This window comes from Volvox carteri (assembly GCF_000143455.1).
Source record: "Volvox carteri f. nagariensis unplaced genomic scaffold VOLCAscaffold_61, whole genome shotgun sequence".
In the NCBI taxonomy this organism is placed as follows: Eukaryota; Viridiplantae; Chlorophyta; class Chlorophyceae; order Chlamydomonadales; family Volvocaceae; genus Volvox; species Volvox carteri.
Genome location: NW_003307604.1, coordinates 514,964 through 540,390, shown reverse-complemented (window position 1 = coordinate 540,390; position 25,427 = coordinate 514,964). Strand labels below are relative to the sequence as shown.

The 25,427-nt window shown below is 55.5% G+C and overlaps 3 protein-coding genes across 3 annotated transcripts; 1 reads left to right on the top strand and 2 right to left on the bottom strand.

Annotated features, from left to right (window-relative positions):
• Positions 1–672: 672 nt before the first annotated feature.
• On the top strand, positions 673–11,297 carry VOLCADRAFT_121535 (uncharacterized protein; the record flags this gene model as incomplete). Its single annotated transcript, XM_002956485.1, has 17 exons — positions 673–1,100; positions 1,232–1,313; positions 1,511–1,611; positions 1,901–1,989; positions 2,310–2,419; positions 3,056–3,145; positions 5,153–5,309; positions 5,843–6,084; positions 6,317–6,388; positions 7,140–7,197; positions 7,343–7,455; positions 7,886–8,093; positions 8,909–9,125; positions 9,768–9,963; positions 10,242–10,439; positions 10,738–10,804; positions 11,185–11,297. The coding sequence occupies exons 1-17, from the start codon at positions 892–894 to the stop codon at positions 11,295–11,297; spliced, it is 2,322 nt and encodes a 773-aa protein (XP_002956531.1). The 5' UTR covers positions 673–891.
• Positions 11,298–14,597: 3,300 nt separating this feature from the next.
• On the bottom strand, positions 14,598–19,486 carry VOLCADRAFT_97515 (uncharacterized protein; the record flags this gene model as incomplete). Its single annotated transcript, XM_002956437.1, has 7 exons — positions 14,598–14,652; positions 15,888–16,060; positions 16,231–16,373; positions 16,674–16,841; positions 17,768–18,215; positions 19,049–19,339; positions 19,448–19,486. The coding sequence occupies 7 exons, from the start codon at positions 19,484–19,486 to the stop codon at positions 14,598–14,600; spliced, it is 1,317 nt and encodes a 438-aa protein (XP_002956483.1).
• Positions 19,487–20,004: 518 nt separating this feature from the next.
• trx12 (thioredoxin-like protein) lies at positions 20,005–25,215 on the bottom strand (the record flags this gene model as incomplete). Its single annotated transcript, XM_002956436.1, has 9 exons — positions 20,005–20,496; positions 21,723–21,848; positions 22,033–22,226; positions 22,431–22,573; positions 22,862–23,012; positions 23,321–23,804; positions 23,967–24,166; positions 24,771–24,837; positions 25,201–25,215. The coding sequence occupies 9 exons, from the start codon at positions 25,213–25,215 to the stop codon at positions 20,326–20,328; spliced, it is 1,551 nt and encodes a 516-aa protein (XP_002956482.1). The 3' UTR covers positions 20,005–20,325.
• Between the last annotated feature and the right edge of the window lie 212 nt (positions 25,216–25,427).

Here is a 25,427-nt window from a genome sequence, read left to right as displayed (position 1 = left end):
CGTAATCTTCGTCGTCGATCCAACGTCACGCTAAAGGCCATCACATCTCATCATGCCATGGAGCTCGATGTTGGCCCTTGTGTCGGGGTGCCCCTATGTTTTGGCTCAAGTCGACCGGGGCGCCCAGCCGAGTGCTCAAAAGAGACCTACCATCACCTTCACGAGATTCTCCGTTCTTACTTTCCTTCGAGTTCTCATGTGTGCTTATGTGTGCAGTAGATGCAATCATTCCGGAGCTCACACAGTCATGCTTTTCATTTGAACCAAGCTATGCTGTCTTTGGGTTTTTCTTAGCTGGAACACCTTGCCTTATGTGGTTAGCTGTCTGAGTCCCATATGAGTCCCATGGCATTGTATGGGGGTGCAGTTGCCTGAGCATGCCCACTGTTGTGATGAAAGCAGTGAGTTGCAGTATGCAAGGGAACCTTGTGCTTGCGACTGTAATGGCAACGAGGACGTTGCAGCTTTGAAAGACCGGGGAAATGTAAGGGATTTGTGTTCGTTACCGAGTACGTATGGTTTGTCTTTGATCGGTACGACTCTGTGTCGTGCAAGGCTTTGCCAGACTATTTAAGGCATTCCTACACCATTATTTGTAAGCTTAGTATTCTTCTCTTCCTTGTCTCTCAGTCAGCGATTGATGTCGGGCTCTGCAGATCGGGCAAGTTAGGAACTAATGCTTCCTCCAGTCGCCAACTGGAGCCAGTTCCTTTCACCCTCAACTATTCATAGGTGTCCTAATATCCCCAACACACAGCTGTCGACATTACCGCCGGACTTTGACGTTGACTTTGGTCGCACTTCCTGTGCAAATTGTTGCAAATATCTTGTCACAACGATGCATGCAGTGGCATAGCTTCTGCATATACAATTGTTGTAAAGCGTAGCATCATGGTGCCCAAGCCGACCGCCATGCTGGCGGTATGCATTATAGCTTTCCTGACTCGGTCCGCCGAGGCATATCCGCGATATTGGTATAATTCATTAGTTTCCACTGCTGATGAGCTGACGCTGCCTGGTTTGACTCAATGCGATGTGCATCCTACGGACGCTGTCGCGTACCTAGATTCACCCCATCCTGGCGGTTCAACAAGCGATAGGTGCGTCATACTCTTGTGACTAACTATCGTGACCTAACTACGCCTAAGCTTTTATTAGACAACCTGTGGCTTCAGTGCTCAGTCGGTGTTCCGGTTACACAACCACAACCGCCCTGTATCCCCCGCTGCAGCTCAATCGGCTTCACATTTGCTGACGCCCAAGGTAACCTACAGTCCTCAACGCTCTGCTCTGGAAGGAGCTATACGTTAACGGTGCGATGCGGGTTAGCCTTGTTGGACAGTCTCGGGCAGGTCGATTGAACACTGATAGGTATTTCCAACCATTGCACCTAGGACCAGCGGCACATCACCATAGGGCCCCCGCACAAATGCTTTTGACTCCAGAGATGTGCTCATGTATATTTCTGGATGCGTGATGGCTTGTCGTGTTGCATCCTTCCACCTCACAGCTGTCCTTCCCAGACCGTCGTCTTGCGCTGCTAACAGCCAACAGCAGCAGTGTTGGTTTTACGTCCCCCAAGCCGCCTACCAACTCTGTTAACCTAATCTGGTGAGGAAAGCCCGGGGGGAGAAGAATTTGTGGGCTGGGCTAATTCCGGGCTTATTTGTTGCCCATCCTGGATCGGCGCCAAGCTCCCGCCTTGTACCATCTATATCTTAATTAGTCACCCAAGTTAGACACCTACCTCTACTTAATCGGCTATATCAGCTTGAACCTTTCCACATGTAATGCTGATCTCTACTAGCAATCCCCTTTTTTGTAAATAAAAAAATAAGCTTGGACTTGCGCTTCCGGGGGCCCCCCCAACGCCATCACATCCGTGTTTGTATGCATTCAGCCCCAACCGTGTGGATTTGGGCAACTCCTTAAGCACCAGGGCGAATTTGGCCTTCAACGCGACTTTCACTTTGCTCTGCAATGCCACGGGTAGGTAGATGTACAACATACTTAAGGGAATTGCTACATTGGGAATAAGGGAATTGCTACATTGCTACATCATTATTGCTACATCATTATTGCTACAACATACTTAAGGGAATTGCTACATTGCTACATCGCCACTCCCCCCGCTTCAGGCCGGGGGGTATGCAGCGGGTTAGAGCGCTTTACCTGTTTCGGGGACATGTATCTTGCATGTTTTATTATCCCAAATCTGTATTTTTTGGAATTTTTTTGGAGAAAAAATGTTAATGGAAGTATTCGGTTCAGGTTCCATTGCTGACTCTTGGGAAGTTAACTCCACGCAGGTCAATCAGTCTTGTTTGAGGTCACTTCTGCCACAACCCAGGGGATCGCCTTATGGAAGCAAGCCACAGTGCTCATGCGGGTCGTCGAATGCGGCACATGTGAGAGAGCGGTTGGTTGCTGAGGCTGAGGTGTGCTGTTGACCTGCGTGCCGGTATCGGTTAGGAGGGCTTCGGTGGTTGGGAGTTGGCGGTTGGGACGGAGGAAAGTTCTGAAGAAGTTGTACATTTAACCACCCCTCTTCAGCAGGGAGAGATGATGTTTCTGGGCAATGGCTGTTTCTTTCTGTCCTACAATGGGGGTTGTTGTGCGCGCGTTGTAAGGTGGATGTGTGGAGGGAAGGGGTGTGTGGTGCGAGGGAGAGAGGGTAGGGCGGGGTAGGGGACGAGGCTTGGGCTGGGAGGCGTTACGAAGGGGTCGGTTATAGGTTTCTGCTAGAGCCGCTGGCTGGGAGCAACTCGGCTTTTTGGGAGGCCACCACACTGCTTTAATATGATGTCCTGAGTGGTTGAGAGGGACCTTTTTCGATGATGTGTTCGAAACGCATCCATGGTTCTTGCTGGTCGGTGCATGTGACAGTTTCATTCAACTCACCACTCGCTATGCCACTTTTGGGGGTTTTGCACCCGTCGCACCCGTCACAGGTATCTCTCCGCAGCCGCCCTCGCCGCCGCCGCCGCCGCCCTCGCCGCCCCCGCCGCCGAAGGCACCAACCCCGCCGCCGACGGCACCACCCTCGCCGCCGCAGCCTGCATCCTCGTCACCTGTGCCGGCGCCGGGCCCTCGCCCCGACGGCTGTGCCGTCAGCACCCTGGGCTACCAGTGCATGGCGTCTAAGGTACCAACCACACATCCAGCAGCAAACCCAACACGCAAATTACTGCGCATACGTGCTCGTACTGCCCGCCTATGATGTACGACGGATTTGGTGCCGTATGGTCGCGTTCGGCATTGTACTCCCAAACAGGGCGATCAATAATAATGTTAAAAGATCTTCCTTCCCTTGAATACTTCTTTGCCACGCATCCTGCAACATAGCTCCTTAATTTACTCAATCCAAGGCACTCTTCAGTCTGGTGGCATCTTTCATTGCTACCCTCCGGGGGGGTTGGTGGTGTGCCTCAGGTTTTTTAGCGCCTGAAGACAGGCCGCCGTACTCCCAACGTAACCGCGTATGGGGCCAGACAGCACAGGGATACATTTCCCGTGTGAGATGTCTGTGAGCCTCCCATCCCCCCCCCATGAGCGCACGTCGTACCGTACGGCACCCGGCAACGGTATTTTTTCTCGCATTTCTGGCTTCCTATCCCCCCGTTTTGTTACATGCGCCAACATACATACACGCACGTCCCTCCCATACACCGCTGCCGCCCGCCCCTTTTCTTTCTTCTCATAATCAACCCCCGTCACGCCCCGTCTCCGTATATGCTTACTCGCATCCCCAGGGCAAAGTGACCGTCCATTGGAGCGTCAACACTACCTCGGCTCCAGCCAACAACGGATGCACACCCCGCACACCCACGGCGGTTAATGTAAGAGAATCTAGTCTAAAACTGGGCCTTACATTCGCTGCATTGATGAAGTTTCTCCTAGGTTGTGAGATCATGGGATCTGGAGGGGGCTGATCGGGACGTTCTTTTTATGAAACCGGCGGGGGAGGCTTCTTCTGGTCTTTCCCTCTTCTTCTTCTTCTTCCGTCTCTGCCGCTGCTACTGCCGCCGCAACCTTCCCCTGGGGGTGAAGACAACCCCAAACTGAAACTCGAAATGTTGTCCATACTACTACTACCGCCACCACTACTAGTACCACCACCACCACTATCGCCACCACCGCGGCAGCTGCAGACATCCACCGCCATCATTGCAGCGCCCAAGCGACTCACGTCACTCACAAGGGACTCGAGGGGAACCCCCTCAGTCTGCTCGACCTGCTTAAGCTCGTAGTGGTACCTCCAGTGGCTCATTCCCTAAGAAAAACACGGCAAAGCAGTTTTCCCGTTCGTTTTTTCCGTAACCATTCGTGTTATGGCGGCCGAAAACACAAACCCTAATCTCCCACCGCCCACAGACCACGATGATCGTCCAGTACGGCACGCTGCACATGGCTGTCTCGGCCAACGTCACGGGTAGGCTTCTTTTATGTCGGTTGGTGGTTGCACGGTACGGTTTTTTGTGCCATTAATCTGTACGGCAGACAGAGGTAAAATAGGATAGAGAAGTTGCAGCGATACGATACGGTGCACACACACCGAATCCCCAACCCAATCGGCCGGATGCTGCTGATTTCCAATGTTCTACATAATCACCACAATTTGCTGCTGGCGAGTAGGTGTGCATCAGCAGGTGCTACATCAGCTGCTCTCCCTGATCGTCCTCCCCGCGCCCTTGCGCCCCCCCTGTCCCTCAATCTATGTTATGTTCCTGGTCGCGAATCCGACACGATAACGAGAAGGCTACGTTGGGACTGGTTTTCTGTCGACCTCCAGCTCCGGACCTTACGGGATGTTCCCCAGCGACATCGTGTACGGATACGTGGGTTCTACGCCGTACATCAGTACCTTTTACGCAGATGTGAGAAGTGAATATGTGATTATGTACGGTGGTAGGGCAGCACGGGATGCCGGCGATCACGGGGCGCTCCAGACCTGAAATCCTTGGGTGAAGCATCGACCTTTGCCATCCTAACTAACCAACTAACTACCTAACTAACTAATGAATGGTCTATGTATGGACCTTTAGGGTTTCCCATTTGCCCAATTGCCGCGTCTGTCCATCTTCATCTCTTATTCATCGACTCACGCATTCATTCATTTCCATGTTGGTGTACTCACGCACTTGCGCTGCAGAGTGAGGACCTGGGTGAGGAAGACGAGTACCCGGCTGCCGGTAGCTCGTCCTGGGCGTACGACATGGGTGTGACTCAGCAAAGCTCCGCCACCACGATCTGCTTCAGTCGTCGTCTGAGTGATAGCCGGCCCAAGGTGTCGCAGAACGTAAAAACAGGTTAGCTGCTGCTGCTGCTGTTGCTAAACATCCCGGTTCTCGTGGATTTTGTATTCCACAATCAAATATATTATCGTGGAGGTGTGGAGCATGAGTAACTTGCTGCTAACCTCCTTGGCTGCGTTTTGAATTTTGTAGTCGATGTATATAAAATATATTTCGTCCGGTTCTTCATCCCGTGCTTGCTTCCTGTTCCCTTCATCCCAAAGTTCCAACAAACCGTTCCATCTGCATCTGATGCTGCTGTTGATTATGTTTTCTTTAGGGCTTTCTCAACTCCCATCTCCATCTTGACCATTTGTGACCGTCGTACGTTGTGTTTCGTCGGTCTCCTTCCCTTCATGGTTTTCTCGTTTCCCTTATCCCCATCCCTCCCCCATCCCTTCCCCCTTTGACAACTCTCCAACGCTCTTGACTACTACCACGACGACGACGACGACGATTACGACTACTACTACTACTACTACTACTACTACTACTACTACTACTACTACTACTACTACTACCACATTTCTATTATAAATTCACCCCAGATGGAACTTTCACTCGAATGATTTGGGCCATCAGCCCCGCGGACGCCTTTCTGCAGCATCTGTCGACGAACCGAGGTGGCTTTGCGATCAATCTGGGGCTGCCGGCGGGTGTTGGCACGTCCGCCTTCAGCTCAGTGGAGGAGGAGGAGGACGGCGAGGAGGAGGACGGCGAAGGAGACGGAGATGAAAAGGAAGGTCACGAGGCGGGACCCGATGACGGTGACGATGATAAGAAGAAGCCGGTGAGTGAGACGGTGGACACAGAAGGGGGTCAATGGAAGGGGGAAGGGGAGGGAAAGGGAGGAAAGGTTAATTTATCCATCCAGGTGGTCCGCAGCGGTTGGACGTCGCCTTGGCGCTGTTTTTCCATCCATATTGTATCATATGTAGTATATCAGGTCGTATATTATGTCGTATATGCATCGTATCATCTTTCTCCGCCCGGGCCCCCTTCCTCGCTGCCACCACCCCCAGCCGGCCGCTACAGCCTCAGGGGGAACCAACTGCCCTACAAGCAACCTGGGCTACAGCTGCTCCGCGACAGTTGTAAGTGTACGGCAGTCGTACTCGCGACGTAGCGTTCGTGTACGGCATGCATGTTTCCATGCAAGTGATTTAGGAAATCGAACCATCTCGAGCCATTCCCCCTCCCACCCAATCCCTCTTACTTTTTTGTTTTAACAACGACACCTTGTCACTGCTACCGATTTACCACCGCCACCGCAAGCACCGCCGATCACCGCCACCAGCAATCAGCACCGACCTTATCATCCGCCACTACCACCAACGGCTTTTCCTTTCTTCCCTAAAATCCCCCCGGGCGTGTGTGTATGTGTTTTTGGCCACCAGGACAAGGTTACCGTACACTGGAGCATAAACACGGCCTCGGCCCCCTCCAACCCCTGCACACCCGCTAATCGTACGACGCTCTCGGTGCGTACATACATACGGACACGAACGCTTTAGTTAGATCGTGGACAAGGACGGTGTTGGCTGCGCGTTTAGACATCCAATTTTTGGATTTTTCATTCCGTCAAAAATTTTGTACCACTACCCAATGCTTGGGTTGTTGCTTGCATCCCTGCCGTCGCTCCACTGCGCATGAGTACTTTTGTCGTTATTGCCGTATTTTTCGTATGCTATTTTTCTTTTTTTCCTTCGCATCTTCCTTCGCCTTCCCATCTGGGCTCCGGCAATTGGCAGATTTCGTCTCACGCAAGCCCTCCACCCCCCTCTCTTCTCTTGGCCCCTGTGAACCGGTTTGTGCGGTACTTACGTGCGCTTGGTTGTACAACAGGGGAGTGAGCTGGCGCAGTACGGCACCCTCCACGTTGCAGTACAGGCAGCAATCAGAGGTACGACATGTGTATGGCATCCTTTCATTGTGCTCCTATGCGCTCTTTCGTGACTCAAATCTCCTCGCCCCTACCCCCACCTTCCCGTCGACGCCCTCCCTCCCCCCCCTCCCCTCCCCTCCTCCCGTCGACGCCGCCTCCACAGGCTACGTGGCCATCGGTTTCAACCCGACAGACGCCTCGGCCATGTTCCCGAGTGACATCGCCCTCGGCTGGGCGGCCTCGCCCAAACCGTTCTTCAGCACGTTCCATGCAACGGTACGTAGTCCCCCCTCCTCCGCCGCCGCCGCCGCCCTACCCTCCTAACCCGCCTTCTCGCCGGCAGCCTGTCCTGGCCCTAAATAGCCCGAGAGCCCGGAGTGATACATCTTACCGGGTGGTGGCCGCCGTACCGAGGATTTTGAATACCTCCCTTTTTCCTTTTGATACCTTTTTGCCTTTTTCCTCATTAAGTGTCCTAATTTGGCAATCGTGGCATGATCGCTTGTCCGTCTTAAAAACTCAAGGTTAGGTCTTGAGCGGCCGAACCCTCCTTCCTCCTCCTAGGGTTTTGCACGACGATCGCACGATCGGCGGTAATGGCGAGGGGGGGGCGGCCCTCCTGTGTGTGGGGTGTGGGGAGTATGTATGTATGTATGTATGTGCCGCGCCGGAATGAAACCATTCGGTGCCAACGGTTGACTGACAGGCCGAGGACCTCGACAGCAACGATGCCGTATCGCCGTCATGGGCGTACGACAGCGGTGTCGTACAAGACTCTGGTGTCACGACTATGTGCTTCAGTCGCCGTCTCAATGAGCCGCTCGCCAAGGAGTCGCCCGACCTTCGGTTCATAGCTGGCAACAGCAGTAGCAGTGGCGGTGGCGGCGGCCGTCGCCGGCTGGCGGCGTCAGACGGTGAGCTGCAGCTGGTCCTCCTCTCCTCTCTTTAGTCCCTACCCTGGCCGCTATGTCCGGCCTCCCTTCCTCGCCCCACCCCTTGCTGATTCCACCACCACAACCACCACCACAACCACCACGACGGCGGCGACACACACCCAGCGCACAAATACAAAATATATACATAGGTTAGGCACGACTTGTAAGGCACGACCATTGCCCCCGGGAGATCCCGGGATCGAGACCTGTCAGGGTTGAAAATCGTTCCGAGGGTGGAGGGTATAGTGCCCTTAGTCGATGGACAGTGGTGATCTGGGATTAAGTTGACTCGCGAGCCGACCAGAAATGGAGTTGGGCCGCCATCGATCCGGCAGATTGCGTTGGATGCTGGTGGTGGGTGCGGAACCTGAGCGATCCACTGAGAAGTTGACTAGGGTGACTGGGTGAGGGTGCCCCGAAATACCGGGGAAGGCAGGGTTTCGCAGGGTAGCTGCCACGGGCGAAGATACACCCCCCTGTTTCACACATCATACACACGTCGTTCCCATGTGGGCATCCGCATCGACCATATCTACTCTCCTCCCACCACCATATGTGATTTTCCGCTTGATCCCTCTCCCTCTCCCTGCACACACACATATATATACATACATACATATGTCGCCCGTGCAGTTGCAGCGGCCAAGCCATTCGTCTGTCATCTGGAGGGGTTGGGATTTTCTGTCCAGTACCAAAAGAAATCTCGAGGATAAAAAAAATACGTATTTCGCGCGTAAAAACGTTTCCTCTTACGGCTGCTGCTACCTGGCTGCTGCCGCATGTGTCCTAAACAGGCTCCTCCAAGCTCGGTCTTATTTGGGCAATCAGCAATAGTCAGGACCTTATACAGCACCAGAGCTCCAACGTGGGCGGCTTCTATCTGGACGTGGAGAGCGGCGCATCAGAGGAGGCTGGGAATGATGACGAGTACTGGATCAACGTGCACGGCGCGCTGATGGCTGTGGCGTGGGGTCTGCTACTGCCGCTGGGTACACTGCTGCCGGCGCACAGGTGCGGAAGAAGAAGGGCGCGAAGGGATTATTATTATTATTATATTATTATTATTATTATTATTATTATTGGGTGCGGCCGCTTGCCTGCATGCCTGCCTGCGTGCGTGTGCGTGCATGGAGGGGTGGGGGTTGGGGGAAAGGGACAAGAGGTGGCGATGGGGAGTGTTTAGGGGTGGTGGGGTAGCGGGGAGGGTTAGGATATGAGCTTTAGGGTTGGGTTGCGGAATTGTTGCGGATGTTGTTTATCATCTCTCCATCCTCCAAAGGCGTGTCTGGCAAGGCTGGATACACACATACGAGCCGCCCTCATCTGACGGCACCTTCCGCGGGGGCCCCCTTCCGACTGTGCCGACTGATCTCGTGGACACCTTTGCTTTGCTGCCTTGTGGAATGCGGAATGCGACACGGAAGTATTCCGCAATCTTCCTGTCTTGGGGCCAATTCTTCTCCGCTATTTCATTTCCACTCCATATGCCCCTTCTTCTTCAGTTCATTTTTCTACCAGCAATATCCCTACAAGCACTCTCTCTTCGTCACCGCATATGGGCCCCCCAAACCGGCCCTCGCTTACAGAACCACTTATCTCTTTTCCCCCTTCCCTCCTCCTTCCTCCTCCCTCCCTCTCTCTCTTCCTTGCCAGGTGGCTATTGGGGAATACCAAGGTGTTCGGCAAGCACCTGTGGTTCTGGCTGCATCTGGTCTGTCAGTGGACCGGCGTGGCGCTGTTCATTGCCGGTTTCGTGGTGGCGTTTGTGAAGTTTGAGGAGGTGGAGGGGGACCTGACGGAGGCGCACGAGAAGATCGGCATTGCTGTTATGGCGGCGGCGGGTGCGCAGGTACGTGAAGGGGTTGTGGGGGTTGTTTGTGTGAGGAGGAGCAGCTCCTCCCCCCCCGGGAGGCCCCCTGGAGCTGATGGTGTGTGTTTGGGTGTTGTGTTTCCCCCGGCGGAGTCTGTTGTGAGCTCAGTCAGTCTTCAGGTAGGACGTGACGTTCTCGCGCCGTACATTTATAAACCCACCCTCCCCACCCTCCGCACTCTCTTCATCCTCCACACACACACACTCTCTTCATCCCCCCATCATCCCCCTCGGTCCCCCCACCCTCCCCACCCCAGGTGGTGTTGGCGTACATCCGACCCGACCCTGACCACCCGCGCCGTGGCCTTTGGAACCTGATCCACCACAATCTGGGACGAGCAACCATTCTGCTGGCCTGGGCCAACGTCTACATCGGCATCGTGATCTACCACACGGACTTTGGAGAGGTGTACGCGCCTTGGATTGCGCCCATCTCAATTGTTATGGGAGTGCTGGTGGGTGGTGTGCGCGTCGGTGGGTCAGTGAGGGCGCCCTGTCTGTCGGTCGGTCGGTCGGTCGATGTGGGTGATTGGTGGATGGGGTTGGCAGATGTGACCTGAGTGGGTGGGTGGGTCTACTGGAGTATTATTGCTACTGCTGAACTTTAGCTGTTGCTTTAGCTGTTGACTGCTACAGCTAACAAGGTTGAGCCGTTTTTTCTGTCAGGGTGCTGCTGCCTCGCTGATCTCTCTAATATACCTGCACTGCCTTGCGACTGCCTTGCTACTGCTGCTGCTGCTGCTGCTGCTGCAGTTGCTGGCCACCGTGGTTCTTCGGTTTGTGGGGCCCTCCGGTGCTGGAGGCCGCGAACAGAACTCCGGTAAGTCAACGTCACATGATGAAAGCTGGAGGTGTACGTACGTATGTACATATGTGGTACTGGCATCTTGGGTAGGGCTAGTGCCGTACTTGGTGCCGTACTTCATCATACGTACATGCGTGATGGATTTTTGACATATGCGTTGTAATTCAATTGAAGATTAGTTGTCTTCGCTGTACGGTAGCGCAGTAGTAACGGAAGAGAGGAAATAGGCAAGATCCGCTTCGGTGGTTTAGGCAACAATATCTCTGTGTGTGTTCGGCTCGGCGTAATGCTTTCCTGGTTTTTTGCTGTAGCAGGTAGTGAGCTCAGCTCGTACAGATTTACTTCGGCAGCATCACGGTCGCCTCCGAAACCCTCTTGTTTGTCGGCATCCGCAGGCAGTGAGAAGGAGTTTAAAGCAATAGTGGCTACCGAGTCCACTGCCGCAGACGGCGACAACGGCAAAAAAGGCGCCTCTAGCGACGCCGGAGGCTTCGACCAGGCCGCGTGAGATGGAGCAGATCGGGCCCCCGGGGTGTTCGTTCTCCTGTGTTGGATTTGTGTGGTTGCGTGTTAGCCCCCTCTCGGCTATAACCCGAGCTCCCTTTGCCGAGGCGACGATATACAGTGCTTGACTGCTAGCTGAGGAAAATCAGCGGCTAGCAGTCGGTCACGAGTTACAAGTTACCCGCAAGCGCAGGGGCCCCTTCCGTGAAGGCCGGGAGGGGCCCACGTGCGACGTTGCTTGTCATTACCATGGCGCCTGAGGCGCTGACTGAGGACGCCGTTCACTGATTTCTTAGCTAGGAGCGGTTTGAGGTGAGAGGTACCGCAGGATTCTCAATTTTCGATGCGAAGGGCCCCGGCCATATCGCGTCGTACAGCGTGAGCAAGCGGGCTAGCTGGAGGGCAAAACCTCGCTTCTTTCCAAGGTGCTTATGGCTCGGACGGTGGCCGCGCGGTGGAAGATTTTATCTTTACGCATCATGTTCAGCGTAACATCCATGTTTTGCATAACATGTTTTTTTTCTTTTTTGCATGCCGATCTACATTAATCGTTATGATGTTTCTAATCCGTAAGTTTGCGAATCGCCTTCTCAAGGTGTTGCGTGGATGTTCGATTGAACTGCGCAGCGAGAAAAGGGTTTTGGGTGAATGTGCGACGATGCAGCGCGGAGATGTCGAGTAGTAGTGTCCTCGAGGTTTCGGAGGGAGAGGTGCTGCAAAGGCGTTATGAAGGGCTCTGGCAAAACGGGTCCCCGTCCCGTCCCTGAGGTTCAGGACGGCACCGAGCCTGCCATGCGAGCCGCGGCGAGCCCTGGAAGGTATCTTTGGTTGGGATCAGGCTTCCAGCTGACATTGTTGTTAACTTTCGACCAGTTGATGTCGGGCTGTGTTTTGGGTTGTGCATATTTTCATTAGGAAATGGCCGAGGAGATTGCGCTGCTTGAAGCTACACTACACGTACACGCATGCGATAATCGTGCGCCGCGAGGTTCTACAGGAGCTGAAAACCCGCGAGACTAACCTTTTGACTCTTATAAAAGCATTTCCTGGCTAGCCTGCTGAGTCATAATTGCTTGCTAGCTTGCTGCTAAACCGCGAAAAGCTCAAGAGATGGTTGCCCAGTAGAGACCATCAGCATTGCGTTCCTACATCCTATTTTTTGCTTTTATCTTCCCACCTCACGCATCCTTTCCTCGCGCATACGACGATGTGCAATCTGGTGTTCGTGTCCCTATTTTCTATGTGCCGGCCGGCCGGAAGCACATGTTCGCCACCTCGATAGCATATCACAAGACCATGGCGGACACCATCACGAACACATAAAGTGCCGCTCCTTGTGAACGACGACAGGCTCGTGTGTTTGGTCGCATTGAGGGGTGTGCGGTGAGTTGGATTAACGATTTGGGCAGCCAGCAAACCCCTTGGAAAGATGATGGTTACGGCTCGTACGGCGTCAACGAGCTCTCGTGTGCGCTCGAGACGCCGGGGCCGGCATATGGCTTTTGCAGGGAGGTGAGGGTAACGTGATAGCTCCTATGGTACATAGTCATACATTTAGACCGGTAATCGCAGTTATGTGTCAAAGCGACGGCTTCTTGATTTGCCATCAGGCCTTCTGATTGTTCGTCTCCTTGTTACAGGCCATGGTCTTAAGAACTCTAACTTCTGTAATGCCTTGTAAATATGTTACCTAAAGTCACCTACACAACCGTGTACGACTGTGCCTCGTCAACATGCAAACACACAATGTGCACTGCAGCCTCCAACGTTATCATCACACACAAGGACAGCCAAAAGCTCCAATGGTCCCCGTTAGAATATCGCGACGTTGCCAAAACACCACAGACTCCTAACCTGGGACCTGGGGTGATATGCTAGTCCATAACAGAACCTGCCGGTGTTTATCTCAATTGCCCTGTCTGTCTGCCTGTCTGTCCACCTGTCTGTCTTTTTCTGCCTGGCAAACGACACGTGTCAAGCGTCATCAGTCTGTATATCCGTCTGTGTCATGTCAAACCACGTACCAAAAGCAATTAATGAGCATGTGTGACCTGTAGAAAAAGCCATCTGAGCCGAAAGTCCCAAGGTGAGAGGACCCCAAACTGTCCCCGGGAATCAAGAACGAGGAAAAACACATCTCCGGCACAGACACATTCAGCACGCAACGCTGGCGCATTCCTTCCTCTAACGCAGGGCACGGGCCACGAGAGAGGGAAGGCCAGGGCGCAATTTCTTGCTTCTGAGAGACACAGACATATGTACCTGCACACGCACACACTCGCACACGCGACAATTGTTGTTCATTCTCTATGTCATCGTTCGACTGAAAGCACACATCATACGGTACCTAAACATTCAACGAAGTAAGTACACGTCGATAAACACCGACCGTGGAATATTACTCCCTCCAAGTTAAGCCCGTCTTCCGATCATCGTTCCCCTCAAGCCTCTGGACCTCTTATCGCTGATCCCGCTGCCATCCATCCATCCATCCATCCATCCCGAAGCTACTTCCGCCGCTTTCCCGGCTAGCTTCCTTTCCTGTCGGGTCGCTGTCCTCGATGACCACAACCCCGTCCCTTCTTTCCTTCACCTTTCCTTCACATCTAGATTAGAGCCAGAATCCAGAATTGGAGTTCAACTTCTAGAGCTAGGCTGCTAGAGCGTAACTCTGCATGCCGCACACCTTGGGGGATCCTTCGCCGGATCAATACGCACGCGAAACATTCGGTGCAGCAAGAAGCATACGCCGCACTGTCTACCGTGTCCCGTACATTCTTTCCGCCGTACAACAGCAAGTACCTCACCTTCCATTTTATGCAAACATCGCCGTAGTCACCGAGTCGCCAAATGTCACCGAACGGTTCTTGAACATCGCAACAAGAAGAGGACTGGAAGCGCGGGCCCTCTTGAGAGGCAACTGAAGCCGCAACCCAGCGGCTTGGTTTTGCCGTACGTCACCAAATGTACGAGAAAACCTGACGGAAACCGGAATATAGCCAGAAACTAGGAGAAAAAGAAAGCCAATGAAAACTGCACGCACGCGATCTATGAAAGGAACCTAAGGTAAGCCGAGACACAGCGAAAAAAGGAACAGAACTTGATTTTGCATTTTTATTAACACCTGGCTCGATCATCATCATCATCATCATCGATCCAAGATTAAATTCTGTTCTTCGAGCAATTTACCTTTCGCATCCTCTCCGTACTTTTTGAACTTCCATGTACCCAACCAGGCGGGGCGAGCCGTCGCGTTGCAGTCATGGGGATTATGGAGTGTAGTAGCGGATTGTCATCATATCCCTTATGTTCCCTCCAAGTCACGAGCGTAAACGATGTAAAAGTGCCGGGATGAAGTGCTGTTGGGGGTGGGGTGAGTGCGCGGATGCGTCGCGCTGCGCTACGTAAGGAGAGAGGAGGAGGCGGGGGTTCCAAGCTAATCAGAGAAAATAGAACCACGGCCTCCTATTGCTCGCCAACACGCGCGCTTTTATTTGGTCTTGCTGCACACGCAAACACTACCGGCTAATCGCCGTCATATCTCCATTACGCTCTCCGTCGCGCTCACTACCAGCGCGTCCATCATAGTCCTCAGTTCGCGATTCCGCAAATCCATCACCAAGCGGTGTAATGACCCGAAAGGAGCTCTCCCCGCCCACCGCACAGAACAGCACAGTAACCAATCCTCAAAGGGCAGTCTGTATCTTCCGCAGCAGGTTTTCCCTTCTTTTTCCAAAAGTCTTCAGTTTTCTGTAATTTCCATCTTCTGGCCAAATCCAACACATTTGGTTCACCTAGTGCTGGTCGCCTAATCTTGAGCTTGATGTACTTTACGGCCGGCACGGGTGCAGGCAATTGAAAAGGCCAAGATATGCCGGGCGCTGCTCAGCTCAGCTCACCTCTCTCCCGCCATCTCGTGCTGCAGTGAAGAAGTACGGCCGCCAAACCCTGGAGAATATCACCCGCCCACTCCCCCCGCCAAACTAGCCCGGGGTAGCCAGAGGGGACGCGCGCACCGAAACACACACACACGACACACACGGCCGTTACGGTACAACACATTAGGGATGCGCACGTGCACGCTGCCAAGTCCTCCGAACCAGCCAAAAATCAAAAAGATGATACACCCGGGGGTCGCCTCCTTCTCCTCTTCCCGCACTTCCTGCCCAGTCTTCACCCATCTCCCACACTCCTCTCCACACGCCCTTCCAAGTCCCAAGTCGCCATGAAACAGTACGGCGCAGTTCTCTCCCCACCCTTCCCCGCCGCCCCCCTCCTTCCTTCCCTTCCACCCCCGCGCAAAGACTAGAATCGACATTTCGTATAACCAAGATTATACAGCCAAGGCCGTCCCAGGCCAAGAAAATGGAGCTGTCAGCGGAGGGCGAGGACGAAGAGCCTGTTGAGGTCAGGTCGCCCTCAGGCTGCCGCTGCCGGTGGCAGTGGCGGCGAGGGGACGAGGAGGAGCACGCAGGCAACGCATGGTAAGTGCGGGTCACATACCATCGCACCCCACGCCGCGTGGATATCCCTCGACGCGGCTGCCGTGTACACATGCCCTCCTTCTAACAGCGCGGGGCTCTCGTCCGCTCACGCGCCGCCGTCCGCTCGTCTGCCGCCGTCCGCAGCCGAGAAGTGGTCGTACAGGTTCAGGTTGGTCGCGACAGCTCGCATGGTCGTCAGCTCCACGTCACGAGCTCGCCGGTGCAAGGTCAAGGGACGCAACAAACCCCACAGCCGGCTGTGAATCTCCGACAGAACCGCCTCCTGCACTCACATCCGTGCGGGAGTGTGTCTGATTGCGGATGTATGCGGACACCCTGAAACCCCACGCCTCAACATACAGCCCCAGGGGGCTTTTCCCTAAGCCCTCCAACCAATCTCCAACCATTAACCGTCAACCAACGGCCGTCAACTCCGATGCTCACCAGACCCACCTTGCTGTGCGCCCCCACGGCTCCGCTGGCTAGGAGCCCCTGCTGCAGCTCGCACACCGCCTCCCAAAGGGGCCTGTGCACCTTGGGCGCTAGAAGCTGTAGCAGCAGCCAGATGCCGTCACCAGAAGGCTCCGGAACGCCCGCTGTGAGAGTGAACAACATTGGTGGTTTCGGGGCGGGACGGGGCGTGGCGGGAGGGATGAAAAAACACGTGTCGAATGCTGCCGCGGCATGGGCCGGGGGGATTTTTTCGGGAAAGGTTGTACGACATTTAGGTTCCGTGTTAAGGTCCAGATCTCGCCTCAGTAACCGCGCTCCAGGTCCTATCCCATAATGCATTATCATCACCTCGCTCGTTTTTTCCAAAACCGTCTTGACTCTTTCCAATATTTGCATCTTCACCTTGTTTTTCTCCTCTTCCCATCTTCTCCACATCGGCCCACCTGAAAGCAGCACTCGACACGCCGCCGGCAGCCTCGTCAAGAGATGTAGGTGGGGATAAGACTCCAAGTCCATGCCCTGACGCCGCCTTCCACAGCCTTCCAAGCGATTGAGACCGATACCAAAATTTAAACCGGGCCGACATCCGGAACCAGAGGCGGAGCCCGGCTCTGAGCCCGGCCCAAAGCTGTCACCGAAGGGCGGGAACAGCGGCCCGCTACCGCCGCCGCTGTCGCCGCTGCTGCTGGGCCCTGCAGCACTGCCACCGCCGCCGCCGCCGCAACCGTTCCCGCTGGCACTCTGGCCGCCGCCGTCGCCAGCTGCGGCGGCGTCGCCGCCGCCGCCAATGTACGGTGCGAGGTCGACGACGAGCAGTCGCTGCGGGATCTGTGACAACACCCCTGCGTCGCGGTGGAGGTGCTCCAAAGGGGCGAGTACGACAAGCAGGGACTTGTTGTGACCAGCGGCCGTGGCCCCCGCGGGCTGCAACAGCGGTGACGCGGCGGTGACGGCGCCCGATGCAGATGGGTACGACTGGTGCGGGTTCGGTGGACACACGCCGGAGGTGCTGCTGCTACCCGCGTTTACGTTGGAGCTTAGAAGGGCGTGTGGGTTTTGGTGCGTGGGAACCCCTCCCCCTACCCCTCCCCCTAGGGCGGGGAGCCCGCAGGGCCGTCCGATGCAGAGCGGGGGTACGGGCGCCACCGGGGGTGGTGGTTGTGGTTGCTGCTGCCGTTGTGCCATAGGGCCCATAGGACCGCCGCCACCGTCATCCCCGCCGCCGCCACTGCCGCCGCCGCCAGTGCCCCGATTGGTCGATCCTGAAGCAATACATGGACACGCCAGCGTGCATGTACAATACAGTGGATGGTGCCGTACAGGCGGCAGAAAAATTCTTTTTTAAAACATTCCTCCCCAGAGTCGTAATCCGGGCAGGTAAACCCAAGGTGATGCTGGGGCAGTCCGTTACCATGAGAAAATGTCAAGTTTTGTTGATACAAAACAACAAAATGGTCGTAGTATGCGAGGACAAGGGACAAGATAAGTGTGCCCCAGTACTCCTGAATGACAACAGCAGCTCCTCATGCGCACTCACCTGCGCAAGCCGTCTGCAACGCCGCCGCGCAGCCCGCCGTACCGTCGTACAGCTGTACGGATACGTCCACGTGCTCGCGTATCGCCTCCGCCCAGCCACCCAAGCTGCCGCCTGGCGCCAACAACAAGCAAATCTGAGTGTTGTTACCTCCGCCGCCTTCACCGCCGCCCCCAGGCCCTATCCCGGCACCTCCGCTCCCGCTGCCGCCAGCAAATCCTTGCAGCATCTCCTGGAACATGGGCATGGACGATGATGACGACGATAACAACGAAGTCAGCGGCGCCTGCGCGAGGAGGTGCGACAGCAGTCCCGCTACCTCGGCCCGCCGGTCTTGTTCCAGCTCGTCCGCCAGAACGCCGCCGGCGCCCTGCAGCTCCAGGGAGACCAGCCATCGTACGGCAAGCAGCTGGTGGCTTCGGAGCTCACTTCGGGACGCGGGAAGCAAATCCTGTTGCGGGAAAGGGGAACGGAGGACGGAAGAGAAGGAGAAAGAAATAGGTAATTATATGCGCAGGATGAGAATAAATAAATAAATAAATAAACAACTGCCAGTACCAACAGAAGCGATGGCAATACCCAGAGGGATGGGCAAGATGATGAACATTATGACGGGGTCGGGAAGAGTGGGAGACACCAATTCAAGAACTACTTCATCGATTAAAGCCATGTGGTGGTGGCTGTCAAGGTTGAAAAATGCGTTGGGCAGGAGTAATGAATGGTAATAGGAAGAAGAGTACAAAGAGCCATCAACTACTTATTATTATTGCCGTATGCTCCTTATTTGTTGGTTTCGGAGCATCATAAAGCAGGGGGCTCCCTGATGGGTGGTGAAGAAGGGTGTCATATAGCCCATACGGCATATCACAGCCGTGTGACCCATATCGCCTCCGTGCCATGTTCCATATCATCAGAATGACGCAGATGTGCGGCTCTTGTGGTAAGGTGGGCGGATTCGCATGCAGTACGTTATCGTGTACGGCATAAAATGAGGACGGTGGCAATTTTAATAGGAATGAGGGGAATATGGTGTCGTATTTCCGCAGCGGCGTCAACACAACGCACAAATTTTAACGGCTTGGCTGAAGCGATGAACATGTAAGAAAGGGATCGTTGGAATAGGGGGGATAAGGAAAAGGAAAATGACCCAGATTGTGACTTCCTGCTAAATATCGACTCCGTGGAAGCGCTATGTTTTGGATGCACGACTTATACGGGATCAGAGGCCCGACTTGAGTTGAGCTCTGATTCCACCGCAAGCTGCCCGGAGAGTCGGCCGCTCACATGTGTTGGTGTATCCGCCTTTCCGGCCGCGCCTCCAAAACACGAGTCGCTGTAGTCGTAGACGGATGGACTCAGCTTGCGCTTCCTGCCGGTGTAGCGCATGGCGGGGCGACCGGAGAGGCGCGCGGAGACATCCGTCTGCCCAGCATCTACGTCGTAGAGGCTGTATGCGATACCCGCAACGACAGCCTGAGCAGAAGCCAGCGCTGCTAGGGCCTTCTGGTAGGCTCTGTTCAAGATGTCCCGCTGATGGTCTTCAGGGCTAGGCACTTCGACGCGGCTCTGAAGCAGCTGCGAGGTTGCGGCGTAGCCCTGAAATAGCGTATAAATGTCGGCCCCTTTGTTAGCAGGGGAGTTCCGGCGCCCAGGTGGCCGCGGCGACTATGTGTTCAGCCTCACCCAAGGTGAACCAGTCGGGGTTGCTTCGGACTGAGACATTTCAATAGGCAGGAGGAAGGCACCCGGTGATGGACTGACGTCTGCGCCACAAAGCAGTAGCAAGAAGGTTCGGCTTTCAAATAAAAATCAAAACGTTCGGCCTCCAGCTGCCGTTATGTCACAAAGGTCACCCCCGTCTCATCTGGCATGGAAATTCACAGCACTGTACGAGAATACATTCAATCGGCCAGTCAGCTAAAGTGTCTTCCTCTGTAATAGTTATCTCAGGATGGTGTAGAAACTCAATCTGGATCGCTAATCCTGGCACAAGATAGGTATCGGTTCAGTCACGAAAAGGTCGACCTATCAGCAGTCAGAAGCCCAAGGCCTTTACTTCTTGAGTTATATGTGTCTTAGCTGTTGATGACATCATTAAAATGACTTCTGCTGGCCATGTTGGGGATTCCTAACAAATTTCATGCAAACAACGAACAACTGAAATAACCGGAAATGTGATCCGCAGAAGAGTATGACAAGCGTTGGGCTTTGCTTTGGCCTGTAGCATGAAACAATATAAACAGAGACACAGTATTTATAAATGCCAGAGTCTGCGCCTTTGGCCGGCCGCACACCTAAAGCCTGTTCCCAAACGCCGCAGCAATCCCCACGCGCGATCTCGCCTCCCGCCATTCATCCGGGTCTGAAATGCTACAGCCTTTTTCACCTTGATACCAAAAAATGCTATACTGCCAAACTCGCGCGGCCGAAACGCTGTCAATTACCCCTCACATCATCACTTCAACCCTCTCCCATGCCTATGATGCCAGGAAACCCGAAAGCCGTAACTACACGACCTCCTCCGCCTCTTTAATAACAACCCGACCACCTAAATCCGACGACTATCTCTGGAATACGGAGTAGGTCCGCATCATGCGCTGATGGGTGGCCAACAGCTCCCGTGAGGGCGCTGGAGCTGCCAACGTCAGCAGATCGCCATACAGCTGCCGCCACTCACTAAACCGTGAAGTGCGATCTGCGGAGGCGTACAACGCCGTCACCTCCGAAAATACCTGAGGATCGCGACCGGCGTGCAGGAAGCGGGGAGCACGGACAGGAAGCAGCTGGCCATGAAGATGAAAGGATGGCCAGAAGGCCATGGATAGAAGGGGGAACCATGGCAAGGAGCGGGCGAAGAGGCACAAAGAGGGAAGAGAGGAGGGGTAGGGGAAGAGGAAAACCATCGATGGGCACACCAGCTGTGAAACAGGAACAAGCTTCCTCAAGAGTCGCCGTACGGCACCATTCATGTCGTGATCCCCACCATCAGGCTTCAACGCACAAAATCGTACATGTGCAGTACACTCACCCGGTACAGTCGATACACCACTAGTCCCCGGAGCTCCTCCACCGCGGCTGTAGCAGCCGCAGCTGCAGATGTAGCACCTTTACCTGCAGTAGCAGCAGCAGCAGGAAGTACGGCCGCCTCGCCGCCCTCTTGGAATTGCAGCTGCAGCTGCCATTTCTCCTCCGCTGCAGCCAGCTGGCTGAGGGTGCGCTCCAGGGAAGCCATTGCGAGACGGGAGGGTACGGCCGCGCGCTTGGGGTCAGGGGCGCGTGGGACGAGCAGCCTACACACACATACGGGGGGGGGGGAAAGGGAGAATCACGTGATGTAAGCAGCTCAGAAATGAACTGCCTAGTGAGTCCGAATCTCAGTCCGAAACTGCAACAAGAGACCGAAACGACCCGTAGCTCCGGAAGTAAAGCCCATTATAACAGGGAGTGGGGGAGGAGGGGAAGACGAACCACGAACGAGTGAAGCTGATGCCAAGGAAAGACTGATGCGGGAAGGCTAAGCTGCGGGGAAGGTGGGGAGGCTAAGCGAGTAAAGGCGCATATTCCGCTGGGCGGCGGCACGCAAACACAATCGATAGTGTTATCCTCCGTTTTCAAGGCGGCGGGAGGGGGGATAGGTGTGTTTGTGGTGTGATGGCGGGGTTCCCGGGAATAACAGAGGCGTCATGAGTTCGGAGGCCGTCGATCAGTCAGGCAGGCAGGAAGTCCGTCCATCCGTCTGTCTGTTTGTCCGTCTGTCTACCTCTGTCCAACTGTCTGTAAGTCTGTCTATCTGTCTGTTGGGTAAGGGGAAGAAGCAGCAGGTTCAAAAAGCGGGAGAGGCCTGTGGGCCTCCGTGTGGGCCTCCGCATCCGCCTCTACCATACCACCACCACCATCACCATCACCGCCACCACTGCCAGTGCCGCCACCTCGCGGCGCCCTACCTCGTGGTCCCCACCACCACCGCCAGCGAGATGCCCAGTGCGGGCAGCGCCGCCATGAGGCTGAGGGAGAGCTCGTTGGCTCTCAGGATCTGGTCCAGTCGCAACATGGCCGCCTCGCCATCCACCTTGACGTGCTGGACCTGGGTTGGTGAGGAGAGGGTTGTGGAGAGGGTTGTGGAGAGGGGTGTGGAGAGGGGTGTGGAGAGGGGTGTGGAGAGGGGTGTGGAGAGGGGTGTGGAGAGGGGTGTGGAGAGGGGTGTGGAGAGGGTTGTGGAGATCAACCGATCAAGTAACTTACTCTTACTCCAGCCAATACCAACCGACCTGTATGAGAAGCGCGCGCGCCAGGTCGCCTAGTATCAGGTTTCGGAGCGGGTTCCGGAGCTCAGCCTCGTACGAGCGCATCAGTACGGCCATGCCCGCGGCGAGGACCTCATCTCCCCCCGCCGTACCGCTGCCACTGCCGTCGCCGCTACTCGCCCCCGCCGCACCTAACCCCACATCACCGGGCAGTGCTGCTGCCGCGCCGGTAGCAGCAGCCGTTGAGTCCGGGGGCGCGTGATGGCTGCTGCTGCCGCTACTGCTACTGCTGCTGCCGGCGGCACTAGCACTTCTACTCGAGGGCGCGGTAGCGTTGATTGCGGTGGTGGTGCGCGTGGTGGTGGTGTCGTAGGTTTGATGGTCTCTGGCAAAGTCCGCCAGCATTCGCAACAGCGACTCACGACTAAGGGAAAAGTCCTTTGGCGACACAATTGCAGGCCGATCACGGAAAGTACGGAAGAGCTCGTCCCGTACGGCAGCCAGTGGCTCCACCACGTGGGTACGCAGAGCCGAGCGTACGGCAGATACGACAGTCAGGATCCATCTACGAAAGTGGGGAGATGAGGAATTTTGCGAAGATCACAGAATTTGTGTGTGTACGCGCGCGCGTCAAATCCAGGATAAGGACAATAAACGCCCAGGGCGAGATGTGGACACGGATTGATAATAGGTTTGTCGCAGCAAATCATCGTTTCATTTCGTTTTTCATTCGAAAGGCAGTGGCCTACTTACCATTCATTTTCTGACATTTTCCCTCAAAGACACATACACACATACATACACACAAACACTCTCTCTCTCGGTCCGTAGCACTTGCTCGGTACTAGCTCACCTGTCCAGATCATCGCTGCCCGCTAAGCGACTGTGTCGTACAAGATACATGCCGCCGTACAGCAGTACACCCCCGGTGGCACAGTAGCGGAGCCAATGGCGCTTCCAACGTGACGGCATGCGGGCTGTAGCCGGCAACGGTACCAACGGACCTAGGTTCGTTGGGGGGAGGTGGGAGGCGGGGGGGGGGAAAGACGAACCACGAGCGAGTGAGGCTGATGCCAAGGAAAGAGTGGTGCGGCAGATGTGGGGGGGAGGTGGGGGGAAGGGAGGTGGCGAGTAACAGCAGCAGCATGGAAAGGATGCGAGAGGAGACCGGCAATGTGACAGGAGACCAGTTCCCCTGGGTTACGATACACAATCCTGACCTGCTCCCAAACGGCCATCTCGTACGAACCCTGATACGGAAAGTACGGCTTTACGGCAGCCCCCATAGCACAATCGCGTTCAATATGATCACCTGCCAGTGCAGCAGCCCTCCTTGCGGCACGAAGAGCAGCTGCTGCCGAGTCGCCGCCTGACGCCACGTGAAGACCCATGGGTCGGCTGCTGCTGGCTCCGCTGCTGCTACTACTGCCGCCCGCTGCCTCCACCGCCGGGGTCGCCGGCTCGCGGGAAGCCGCTGACGGCGGCGGCGGCACCGCCGCCGCCGGGATCGCCGCCATTTGATACAAGAAAGGTGTTGCCGACGTGGCCGCCGCTGACTCCGCCGGCACTGGCTGTTGGACAGGTTCCGGAGCCAGCCCAAGGGCGTGCACGGCATGTGGCTGTAGCCGCAGCAGATCCAGCAAGCCGCGGATCTCCAGGAAAAGCGATTGATCGTTCAACTCCCCGGAAGATGTCCGTACCGGCTTCTCCGGAATGTCGTACCCAGCGTACGACAGCAGGCCTTCCAGCGCCGCCGTCATGCCGCGTACGGCCGTTCGCACGTCATCTTCAATGACCTGCGCAGCGTGAGAGGAGAAAGAGGCGCGATGTTGATAGTGACGGTGACGGTGGTGGTGTAGGCAGGTTGTGGTGGTAGGATGCAGGTAGCCAAATGCCAGCAAAGCATCCCCTCCCCTCCCTAACCCCCCTCTCCCTCCCACCCACCCCCACACACGCACCTTCATCACCACGCTCTCCTGCTCGCCTTGTTTCCGTGTACTAGGAAAGTACGTTAGCCGCTCCGCCGCAACGGCTGCCGCCGCCGCAGCGAAACCCACCGACGCGGAGTCCACCATCGCCGTACCTCTCGTACCCATGGTGTACGGCAGCTGTCCAGGGGCCGACGCCGCCAGCAGCCGATCCCCCACTCGCAGAAGCCCTAAAATCGATCAAGCACGTGTGCCGTTGGCATAGCTCAAGCGAGTCTGTGGTCTGGTGTTTCGGGCCCCGGTGCCGATTACGTTTAACTTTACAAGGTCGCGGCAAGTGAGCTGGACCCCTGCTTTTACAACGGACCTCCATTCCATAGGAACATCATCTACAATACTGCCAAATCTTTCACAAGATAGCAGATTTTTTCATGGATTGGCGGCGACCCCCGCACTTGCGCGTAGGGAACTTATGTCCCCCTTGCGTAAACGGGCAACTGCAGGCGCTCAAAGCAAGCTGACCAGTAGTAACAGAAGGGATATATTTATCTTAGGGCTCTAGGGGGTCTCGAGGGCCCTTGGTGTTGAGTTGAAATGCGACCTGTCTAAAAGGCGCTTCACGGACTTCTAGTCGGGGCTGGATAAGGCACCAGACAAGTCCAAGTGGCTTCCGGCTCGCGACCAAAATCGGAAACTGAATGAAAGGCAGCTCCGAAAAAATGTGGCCTAGCCCCCACTTTAACACGCACCCGCTAGCGCTCAACAGCGCACTCAATATCCCCCGTCCCCCTCCCCCTCCTCTCCCCCCCAATACACACACACACACACACCTACCTGCCGCCTTGGTCAGCTCCGACAGGGCGCGAGCCAGTCGCTCCCGCAGACCTCGAAGCAGCAGCACCTGCACACATACATACATACACACACATTCACACTCATACACACGTGTGGGTGCGGGTGTGTGGTGTGGGACAGCGGGCCCCAGCAGGGGCCGACCGACCCCGGGCAGCTGTGCCATTGGGGTTTGAGGCAACACGGCCACGTGCTAGCCGTACAATGACGTGAAACCCCAGAACGGGCGAGACCACATGACCCACCATGCTAAACTGATGTGGTGATCGTGATCTGGGTCTTTGCGCCTGTTCCTATCGCCCGCATGGCCCCGGTGGGTGCGGGTGTGGGTGTGGGTATGGGTGCGGGTGTGGGTGCGGGTGTGGGTGTGGGTGCGAACCGACCTGCAGTTCCCCAAACTGAACCAACCCACCCGCTGCTGCATCATGTCTGTAGCGCTCGCGGACGACCCTTGTTCAGGAGAAGCGGTGGCAGAGGAAGAAGAAGATAGGAAGAAGGACCGCTCCATATGCTTCGCTGGAGAGCTGTCCTGATGCGACTGCTGGTGGTTGCGGTCGGCAGTTGCGCGAGTAAGAGAAGGCGGGCCAGCAGACGATAGAGTTTTAAGCAGAGGTAATATGCGCCGCGTTGCAAAGCCTT